This window comes from Pseudopodoces humilis, chromosome 5 (genome assembly GCF_049639895.1).
Source record: "Pseudopodoces humilis isolate 2021_Gansu_Grassland_sample_001 chromosome 5, ASM4963989v1, whole genome shotgun sequence".
In the NCBI taxonomy this organism is placed as follows: Eukaryota; Metazoa; Chordata; class Aves; order Passeriformes; family Paridae; genus Pseudopodoces; species Pseudopodoces humilis.
The window spans coordinates 16,793,803-16,805,184 of record NC_142204.1 but is presented as its reverse complement, the minus strand read 5'-3'; the positions used below and the strand labels follow the sequence as shown (position 1 = coordinate 16,805,184).

At 39.7% G+C, this 11,382-nt stretch overlaps 1 protein-coding gene across 1 annotated transcript; it reads left to right on the top strand.

Moving 5' to 3' along the window:
• Positions 1-516: 516 nt before the first annotated feature.
• STMP1 (short transmembrane mitochondrial protein 1) lies at positions 517-6,756 on the top strand. The gene is made up of 3 exons (XM_088055580.1): positions 517-629; positions 3,702-3,755; positions 6,295-6,756. The coding sequence occupies exons 1-3, from the start codon at positions 615-617 to the stop codon at positions 6,373-6,375; spliced, it is 150 nt and encodes a 49-aa protein (XP_087911706.1). The 5' UTR covers positions 517-614; the 3' UTR covers positions 6,376-6,756.
• Positions 6,757-11,382: the final 4,626 nt, after the last annotated feature.

The window sequence follows — 11,382 nt, the reverse complement described above, 5'->3', positions numbered from 1 at the left end:
CTTTCTATTAGATGGAGCAGTTGAGCTCTCTGGGAACTGAGACATCATGCGAGTTAACTTGCCTTCAGGGTAGTTTCCCAACAGCTCAAAAATATACATATATCCCGAGTTTGTTTTTTAAACTTATTTTTATTTATTTATAAATAAATACATTTCTATTTGCATATATAAATATATATATACGGCGGAAGGGATAGAGTTTTGAAATAAATTGCGATAAAGCTTGTGATCCCTTACTGACTTGCAGAAGGAGAACTCTTCCTAATTAATATTAATGAATCAATGAATAAGGTTTAGCCATTAAAAGAAGCTGAACCCAAAGCGATTCACAAAGAACTATTCATGCAACCTAAAAAAACCCCAAAAAAACCCCAAAACAAACGACAGCCACCGCTCGGCATCCCCGTGCGGCCCCTCAGCAGCGGCCGGGAGCGCTGCGGCCGCGGTTTCCCCTCACGGCGGGGCGCGGCGGGGCCTGCCCGGGGGCCGGACCGGGGGCAGGGCCGGAGCCTTTCCCGGCCATGGCGGTGAGGGCGGGCCCGGAAGGGGAGCAGCCAGCGCCCGCCTGACTTCCCCGGCTGTCGGGCGGGGCGGCAGCGCGGGCAGCGGGCACCATGCTGCAGTTCTTGGTAAGGCTCCGGGCTCCGAGGCGCGGCGCCGCTGCCGTGGCACGATGCGGCCGCTGCCCGGCCGAGGGAGGAAGGGCGCGGTGTCCGGCACCCCCCGGCCCCGTGTTTGGCCACCCCCGGCCCCATGTTCGACCACTCCCTGGTTCCGTGTCCGGCCACCCCCCGGCCCCATGTTCGGCCGTCCCCCGGCCCCTGTCAGTGGGGCGGCTGAGCCCGGTGTTGGCTCCCCTGCAGCTCCCCATCCTTGGGCGGCTTCCCCCTCGAGCTGCTTCCCTTCTCCCGCTCCTTCCCAGCCGTCCCCCTTGTTCTCGCAGAACGCTGCCTTAAAGGTGCTCTGAAAATGGAGTTCCGCGGCTTGTTTTTCCTCCCAAGTCGTGCTTTTAATTTGCCTTGGAGATTCCGCTTGCTCACGGCGATGCTGCCCTTGCTGCTCAAATTTCTTTGTGTAAGCATAAATACCTCTCTCCTTCAGGGGCAGCAGGGGCGTGAGCCCTTGCCATTTTGTACACCCTTAAAAGTGTACTGCTGGAGATGTGGATATACAGAAATTAAGGCAAGGGATCGCATGTCATTACTGCCCGAAGAACAGCAGAATTATAAGACTTCATCTTTTGTTGGGGCAAAATAATTCAGCTGGCTAACGAGTTTCATACGGGGTGTTGATACAGAGCAAGAAGTGATGGCCTATTATAAGCTGGAAGAATATTGCCTATTTTTACAGAATAAATAAATGAGGCCTATCTCTCATCCCAGCTTCATAAGAACAAGTATGAAAACCTCAGTCATTTCTGAAGCTGTTTATAATCCCCTCGCCACTCGAGTGAAAACTTTCAGTAAGGCTAAATATGGTTAGCCTTTCTCAGAGTTTCTGTGTTTATCAGCTTCACTGTTTTCTGCTGGTTTTTTAATTGTTGTTGCTAGATAAAAATACGTTATATTTACAACGCCTCATTAGTGTGTGAAAGTTAGACAAAAGATATACTAATTCTGGGTTTTTTCCCTGCTTGGGTGTAGATTGGGAGTTTGACTCTTGCTCTGCCTGGTTAAGGCTGTAGCAGAGAGATAAAGGAATAATCTTACGAACCTTGTGTTTTTGCAGTCCAGAGTTAAGCATTAAATAAACTGTTTGTTTTCAGTGCATCTTGAAATGCTGTGTGGAAATTGGAAGACCCTGAACTCTCATCAGCCCTGTTGTTTTTAGTCAACATGCACATTTTCATTGGCTATGTGCTTTGATTTCCATATAAGTGAAGTCTTAAATAGTGACTTTATTTTTCCCCATTGCTCAAATTGTCAGCTCTAAAAATAAGTGTAACCGGGTGGATGCAGTGCTGGACTTTCCACTGAAGGACTACATTTAAAGGGAGTACTGGTCTCAGTACTATCTCTACTGACTTAGGGTTACCACACAACAGAATATGACTTATGTTGGAGAGGTTCTAGAGTAAAAGCCTAGAACACTGCTAATAAACAAGAATTTGGTTTGTGTTTCCAGGCAGCTTCCCAGAAACTATTACAGGTACAGGAAATTTTCCTGTGCTAGAGTGATGCTCTGAATTAAGAGGAATCACAGGTCTGTTTTTCATCGGTGCATTATTTGTTAGTATCTTCTAGAGTACCTGCTTATCTGGTAATTGAAACGAGCACATGCTAACCAGGGCAGTACACAAAAGAATAATTCTTCTTGTTCTTAAACTGTTAAAGCTAAGCTTAAAAAAGATGATTATAAACAAGGAATAAGATCAAAAATCTGTTTAAGAAAATACTGAAATAAGTTGAAGTCAGTATGACAGCTCTCATCCAGTTTTAGTTTTCTATAGATAGATTTTCAGCAGTGCTGCTTATGGAGTCTAAATCACAGAAAAGATGAATTGTGCTCTGTGCTGCTTTGGGCCTGGAAAAGATGTCTGGTCAGTAAGTGATGGCAAAGTTGTTTTGTGGACACTGGTTTTATTTTTCTTAAAATAGTCTTATTTTCACAGCAGTGGCCATGAGCAATAACAATTTTCTTAAATAGAACCGGCCTCAGCTGTTACAAAGGGTGATTTGTCTACTAACAACAAATAAAAGCACAGTATTGGTATTATTAATTAGTAGTTAATTGAAATAGTTAGTATTGACTATTTCAATATAGTCAGTATTGTTAGTATTTCCAAGTATTAACTTGAAATAATTAACTATTTCAAAATAGTTAAATGAGCTTTCATGGTAAAAGGCAGACTTAGTTTGAAGTGTAACAACAAAAATAAAATATGAGATACTGAGGAGATGATGAATGAAAATCTCATCATCTGTCTTTTAAGAGAAAAATTTCTTTCACTCCAGAAGTGTTCTTATGCTTGAGGATTTTACTCAGCTGGCAGACAAGGTCTGGGACAGAAACTGGTTGTGTTTTGCTGTTGCTCTGCTTCCAGAGTGCATTTTTATGGACACCCTTCATCAACTGTAAGTGCACAGTTGTCAGAAGAGGTTATGCCCAGCTTACAACCAACTGTACTACCTTGGAGGAGCCCCTAGATCAGAGTGGATTTGGCTGAGATCTCTTGTGGTCAGGAGGGTTTGTCTGGAAGATGCACAGCTGTTGCTGCAGAAGAAGCAGGTTTACATCAGTTTAAGTCCATGTTGTAAAGTTTGGTTCTTTTTACTTATACTGAGACACATATGTCCCTTTCCAGCACTGAGCATGGTTCTAGTGGGGTATTGCTTTAGGCATTCCCAGCATGGACCAAGAGCTCTGTGATATGTTTGTCCCTGCTGCTGTCTCCACCATTTTTCTAGGAGTTACTGCCTTTGTGGGTGTGTAGAGAACCTTACAAGGATGAACATAGCTTGATCCAAATAGCCTTGGGGATGTGGATTGAGTAACAAAACCGTGTGGTATTTTGGAAATGATGGCAAGGTGTTTCTGGTGAGGAAGATGGGTAAAATTGCACCTCTCTGTTTGAAAGATGAGAAATTAAGTAGGAGTGGAGTTGAAACTCGTTAAATAACTTGCAATATCCCTTTTTCTTTATTTTAGCCAATAAGCTTTTATGGAAGGATGTTAACTCTTCACCGTTTCTTCCTTTTTAGCTTGGTTTTACTCTTGGCAACGTGGTTGGGATGTATCTGGCTCAGAACTATGAGGTAAGTATTATGGTATTCTCAGAGGGAAACCTGTTCTGATCGGAAGATATATGGCTGTTTTCCCTCAGATAGAATTGAATCAGCCTTTATTTTGATGGTTTATATATTTTAAACAGAGTACAGACCATGCTGACTTTAGGACAGGAGAACTCAGACTTTTACAGCAGAATTACCTCACTGGAAGAGTGGTCAGCCATTGGAACAGGTTGCACAGGGAATTGGTGGAGTCACCACCCCTGAGGTGTTCAAGGAATGACTGGACATAGCACTTAAAGCTGTGATCTAGTTCACAAAGTGATGATTGGTCAAAGACTGGATTCTGTGATCTTGTAGGTCTTTCCCAAACTTAATAGCACAAAAAAAAAAAAAAAAAAAAAGTGGAAGCAAAGCATCATCTTCTCTGTGGCAGTGTACTGCTTAAAGCTTAAACTTCTCTTCAGTCCTAGAGCCCAGGCATCTACAGGCAGACAGGAGGATCAGAAAAGGTTTATCAATTGCTCATGGATTTTACCAGCATTAAAATACTGTTTCCTGTCTTGGATAGCCTGTCTTCTTACAGTGTTCTCCACTCAATATAATTTTTTTTGTTAATAAAAGTCCTCAGAGCATGAGAAATGTCTGTCTCCTGGACCAATAATGAAAATAAGTTTTGCCAGCTTTTTTTGAAAATTCAATACTTTCTTCCACTTCGAAAAGTGTATTGACCTGCAATCTTTCTTTCCTTCTTTTCTCACAGTGAGAAAAGAAAGAGAACTTTCTCTTTTTTAGCTCTCAGTTAACAGAGTTTTCAGTGTGAGAGGGCAGAGGAAGAAGATTTCAAGCTGAGCCTTCAAAACATGCTTTTAATTTCTGCAGAGTCAACAGGATCCCTTGTAAGATCAGTGCCGCTTCACTTTCTGGCTAGAGGAGTTAATAACATTTAACTTAAATTTTTTAACATTCTTATGCAATCTGTATTAGCCTTAATAAAAAAAAAACAAAGTTTTGAGGCTTTGGTGACATTTCTGTTTTCCTTTCCTCTCATCTTCAGTATTGAAGTCTTCATGCTTAAAAAACAAATCTTACATTTTGCTCTTTGTTCATGCACAAACTTTGGTGATTTTTTCCTGTCAGTTACTTCAGAAAAAGGACTAATGAAAGGCAGGTGTTTCTGTGAAATGTATGTTTTACGATGTTAAAAAGATGTAGTCACAAGAATATATTTGGATGTATCAATATGTATCACAACCAATCTGTGGTGCTTTTCTGGCAGCACTGATAAAGAATTGCCACAAGAGGGGGACTCAGGCTTTTGATTTGCTGGAATTGGTTCCCTGGAAATGCAACACTGACTTGCAGGATGAACACGGAAATTTTATTGCTGGTGTTGAAGATGATTGGTTTGAGATGACATTTTATATAAGCTTGTCATAATGAGGTCCTAATTCTGCAGCTGTACACACAGTGTGCTCAGTAATAAGTACATGGAGGGTTCTGCTGACAGTGGTGGAGTTCTCTTGGTGTAGTTTAAATGTCAGGCATGTTACAGGCTGGGCTCTTAATTTTATTTGGTCAAACAGAGCTTAATTCTGAAAAGGAAGGTAAGAGGAACTTATGTTGCCATGTTGCCAGTTCTGTGAACCTCAGACCATTCAATAACAGAACTGCATTCTGTTTGGATTAATTTCTGCTCTGGTCACATATAGGTTACATATGAAGTAAAAACCCAGGATATATATATATATATATTTAACAGCTAAGAGTGGAAAATTTACTTTAATTTTGTTTTAATCAGCTTGTAAAATCATGCATTATCAGTTCCCAGTTTTAGCTAGTCATAACCTTTTCTTTGTTATTAAGAGCTTCAGCTTTTTTTCTCTTTCTAGTTATCAAAATTTACTGCTGGATTATTTTATCAAAATTATTTTATTTGTTAGAGAAAGCAGAAGCTTTGAAGCTCACAAGCAGTAAATTGAATTTTCATTCAAGTGTGAAACTGCAAAAGGGTGCCAATTTGCAATGCAGTAGAATTCCCCAGTGAAGAATTTTGTTTCCCACAAGATGAACTAGGAGAAATATTTCTTAATAAATTTCTTGAGAACATATTTGATGCTCTTGAGCATCTCTTTTCTCTTGGGTTATGACCAGTATAGTGCAATTTAATTTCCCCTTCAAAAGCCTATGCATCAGTGTTTAAATCTGCTTATTCTTGGCAGTTTGTCTTCTTTCAGTCAGGAAGCCAGACTGGTCATGCTAAATTTCCTGTAAAGTAATCTTTTTTCCTTCCTCCTGTTCCCATCACCACTGGCTGACTTATAGCCTTAATAACCTAAGTATTTCCTGAAGCCTCATGTGAGGTGCTCTGATCTGCTGTTTGCCTGATACTGCTTAGATTTAATCTCTGTGCAAGGTAACAGATACTGGAAATACCTTTTAAAAACCAGTTTAAAGTTTATAGAATTTCTTGCTGTGTGTATGGTATTGTCTTGCCTGATGAAACTTACGTAGCCCTGGATTTTTTTGTTGCGTTGGGTTTGATTGTTTTGTTTTGTCTTTAAAGATTCCTAACATTGCAAAGAAGCTGGAAGATTTTAAGAAGGATGTGGAAGCCAAGAAGAAACCTCCTAATGACAAGTCCTGAAAGAGCAATGTTCCCCAGGTCAACTCTGTGTGTGCACCGAGGATGCAATTTTACCTTTCAGGCAGGAAAGGTCAAGTAGAGGGTTGGCATGGGAGGTTCCTCCACGCTTAGTCTCCTAGAACTGGAATATCCTTTTGAAAGGGTAGTGGTGAACTTTTCCTGGGACTGATTTTCAAAGGTTTCAGAATTTGGATTTGCAACTGATACATGACTGGATGATATAATTTGTATTTTTCAGTATTTCTTTTCCTAATATTTTGTAACCTGTTTTTACCTGATCCAACTGGAGTGCTTTTGGTCCTGTTACAATGTGTTCCTCACACTTGATAATACCCTAGCTCTTAGAACAGCACAAAAGAAATTAAATGCATCAAGAAGTAACTTTCAGAGTTTCTTGTCATTTGTTGTGAGCAGTGATCTTTCACTATCCTTCAGCCACACACACACACAAAGCAAAAAAAGCAGCTATTAAATCTCCTGGTGTGTAAGAAAACACACATTCTATTGTCTTCTGCTTGAAACCATAATTCTGCAAAAATCCTGTTGTGAATTCTGAAAAAAAAGTTGCAATGATTTGAATATATGTCAGTTTTATTAATTCAAGAATCTATCAAATAATTTTTTTTCCTTAAAATGGAAGAATTTTATCAACTCTGTAACATGGCTTAAATGACAGTCACCTTGACAGTCTTTCTCAGGACATGAAGAACAAAGAAAAGTGTCAGGAAAATATTCTTGCTTTTATTGAGAATGCCTGGTGATGGACTGCTCCAGAGAAGCACAGAGAATAACTTCTATTTGTTCAGGCTCTAGATTAAAGCATACCTAAAGTGCTTCTCCATTAATGTTTTAATTAGGATGAGGATTGTGCCTTCAAAGTGGTTTGTCCTTTTACTATGTTTTCATTCTCATCATAGGAGAACTGTAGAGCATATGGTCTGTATTCCTCTCAGAAGAGACTAAATCGGAGTATGAGCTTTGATCTCTAATGGGAGTTTAGTCCATTAGACAGGTCTAGAGACACTCAGAAGGAAAAGAACCCAAGCTCTGGGCACTAATTGTCTTGCTTTTTCAGTGACCTGTGCTGTTTGATATAAACATAGCATCAAAGCTTTAAAGTATGGAACTCTCTATGTACCCACTGTAATTTTGACCCTTTACCCCAAAGCCTTTAATTTGGATATATCTGAGTAGACTCCTAGTTCAGGGGTTCTCACTGGATCAGTAAGAACACATTTACAGAGTGTCATGTACCAAACGCATCCTTTGCCAAAGTTTGGTGGTGCCAGAGTTCTTCCACAATGCACTCCTGAAACAGAGGAAGGTATTCCTCAGGCAAAGATTCTCCTTCTTAAGCAATATAAATATATCTAAAGAATATTTCACCTGTAATTTTAAATCCTTCCTTTCACCTCTGCCCTGAAATGTGTAGCTGACATAAAAGCTTTCAGTCTTTGCAAAGGGTTATTTGTCAAGTTTAAAAGTCAGGCAGTCTTAGTAGTGATCCAACCAATTTTCTCTACAGTAACCCCAAGAACCTCTGACATGGAGGAATGGTTGTAGGACCTAACCCCAGCTATCAGAAAATATGTGGTAGCAGCATGTGTGGAAGATACCCAGAATGTGCTTGGTGAAGGGAGTTCCCTACTGAAGTACAATTATGTTTAGCTTTTACTGAGTTAGTGCTGTATGTTCTGCTTCTTGCAAGAGCTTTCCACTACCTTTCACAGACTTCAGACCTGACTGAAGGAATTTTCTTCCATGCACAAAAACGTTTCCATAGAGTGATAGTGCTGCACAGCTGTTTTGGTGATTTCATGAACGTGATGAACTTAGGTTTCCCCCAACTTCCTCTCCCTCCCCTCCCTTTCATATTCTTGAGCATTGAAAAATATTGTCCTTAACCCATTTTTTTTTTCTTTGCTCACCATATAAAACTATATTAGTGTTTAAAATTGGATTATTTCTTTCCTTAAACATACTTTATATTCTTCCCTTTCTTTACGTGGAGATGAGGAGTGAAATAATGTTCCAAATCATGGCGTTTGTTGCCAAACAGGCCAGTTACTCTAAAAGTGTTTTTGGAGCTGACTCTTTCAGCTGTGCATCCCAAACAGATGTTAGGATTTATTTTTTCCTATCATATTAGGAAGCGAGAAGCTGCAGATGTAAAGCTGTAGAAAAAATATATGTTCATTAATATTGAAGAAAGGATTTCTGAGGTGTTTCACACTGTTTGCAACACTTTCCCTTTTAGCTCAAGCTAGGTTTTTTTCTTCCCGCATAATAATTATCCAGATGTTATACATCTGGATAATGTTATAGCACAGCTGATGTGGACTTTGCAACTACTATATAACACATTTTACCTAGCCTGAGGTTATCCTAGGTGATCCTAAAATTTAACCTTACCTTTCAGAGGGCAGAGGGTGGGCACAGATAATGACTGCTTGATGCAGGTCTTGCATCTGGGGGCTCAGAGTGCCTTGGATGCACTGGTGTCATAGCAGGGCACAAAAGATGGATGCTCCATGAAATTACCTAGGAACAAATTTCCCACTTAGGGGCTTTGTGAATATCTGCCCATTTCAAATGCCTATGTGGATAGCTAAAATTGCCAACTAAAATATGCAGGCTTCCTTCCTTTGCTGGAAAACAGTTGTGTTCATGTATTCATTATTTTGAGACGTATTCTGGAGATGAAGGTTCAAAGCAAAATGGGAGGAAAGGAATATACGAGCTACTAACCAACTTCTAAAATATTTACTGTGGATTGAGAGTATTATCCTGTTTGGAAAATGCTGCCCTAAGGCTCTTCTGCCATTAAACAGTCAAGGGTTAATAACCAAAATAAACAAAAAGCCAGATAGCAAAGCTAATTATTAGCTTACTGGGCACCCAGGTAAGGTTGGTGGATGCACCTCACAGAACTTAATTACATGAATGTTCTGTGGTTTTACATCCCAGAACCACAGCCTGCTGCTGCATGATATGTGCTCCATCCCTGGTGAAATGTTTTGGTTTCAAAGCAAGAAATTGGAATTTTTGGAATTTGCAATGTGTTAATTTCATAAGCCTAGATAATATCTGTGTTTGCAGAAACAAGATTGTGCATCGATATTCAAATGTAAAAATCAATATCAATATTCTGTATGGGAAGCAGAATTACTTTGGACATTAAGTAGATATCAGTATGTAAGTTGCTGCTAAAATCCAGAAAAAAATCTGCTGTATGGTTCTTTTTATTTTTGCCTCAGAAGAACAAAAAAGAGAGATGTAGTTTTATTTGATAGGCTTCTTGGTGGTACGTGTTAACATTTATTTTACAAAGTCCTAAACCGAGGTAATTTTTATTGAATTTGTACTAAGATAAAATAACTCTGCAGGTTATTTGCTTTTTCACCTGAAACATACATTGTTCACAGATGATGAGTTTTACTTTCTGAAAAATAAATTTCATAGTTTGCCTTCAGAATAGGTGCTCCTGCCAAAGTCAGGTTTGGCTTTAGTCTTTAAATGCACGTGGAAAAAAAATGAATATGCCAGTTCTGTAAATCACTGTCTCAAACCATAGCTATACAGTATCTTTCCTATGCTGTGAACCCAAATGCTGGAGTGGAACACACTATTTTTTTTTTCCTGTATGGAAACATGGAGTCTGCAACAGAATAATTCCACAGATTAGGGCCTTTCTCTGACCACAGCACTTCTTGGGCCCAAAGATGAAATGCAGTGAGTAAGATACCAATCATCATGTGAAAAAAAAAATAATACAAGGGCCTGTTTTAAATTCTATTACTCAAATTTTCTGCAAACAAGAGAGACTTGAACAGCCATGTACAAGTATTAAGTACAGCTATCATGCTCTGCTTTTTTCCCTGAGAAATAAAACATTATCAGCTATGGAATGAATAATTGCTCAATAGAAATCACCTCAATTCGCTTCAGTTAAATTGTTTGGATTTTAAATCAGGTATATTAAAAAAGTCCATATATGAAACCTTAGGATTTTAGTAAAAGGTAATATAAAATTGTAAGATGAAATATTATACTTCTATTAGTTAATGCAGTTCCACTCTTTGGATAAATACTGAGCTGAAAGCAGAATTTTTGTTTTCAAGGCTTGATGTATGTGCTGAATCTTGAAAGCACCTTGAAATCACTTTAATTTGAAATCAGACTTATTTGTCCTCTGAAGAAAATACTTCTGCCTTGGTTGTTGGTAAAGAAAAAATTGAGGTAGAGTGACAGTACACTATATCTTATGAGTGAAAATTTCTGACTTGTCTACTTGCCATTACTACTACTACTACTACTACTACTACTAATACTACTACTCCTACTACTCCTACTACTACTACGCAACAATAAGAGCAGAGTCTGGTGGTGGGGCATGTACTGCCTGATCTCATGTGGAAAAAAGGCCAGGACAGCACACTGCCTTCCTACATCTACCTGCTGGGACATGGCAGTGACAAATGGCAGCAGCTGTGAATGTGGAATGTGCCAGGAGCACCAAAGCAGGAGGAACAATCTGTAGGGGAAATTTCTTGCCTCAGTCCACTCCAAATGCCTCTGCACCGATCTTGTGAGACAGAAGCTATTCCAGAGTCTTCTGGAGATGTTTCTGAAGAAATGTTGGAGATGTGCAATAGCACCAAGCCATTTCATTTGCCTACTGCTATTGCTGTTCTTACTGAAGAGCATTGCTGGACACCCTGTTTGATTTGTGAGTAATACCAGGTCTCCCTAAGGCTGGCTGGAATGCCAGCTGCTCATCTGTCACAAATGAGAATATCCTGTGTTCATATCCCCTGGGAAAGCTCGGGGAGAGCAAGGTGTGATGGGAGCTGAGCAGAGCTGAGAAATCAGTATTAGGAGGGCAGAGAGTGATTTGTTGCTGAGCAGTAAAGCAATTGGAAAATGCTGGTGGATGAAGCATGAAAAGGATTAAAAGATGAGTGCACAGTAAAAGGTGTAGAGCAGCTAAAGCCCTGGGAGGAAAAC

Coding starts and splice junctions, on each gene's coding strand:
- STMP1 (XM_088055580.1), top strand. Junction 3,756..6,294: donor ATCTGGCTCAGAACTATGAG/GTAAGTATTATG, acceptor TTGTCTTTAAAG/ATTCCTAACATTGCAAAGAA.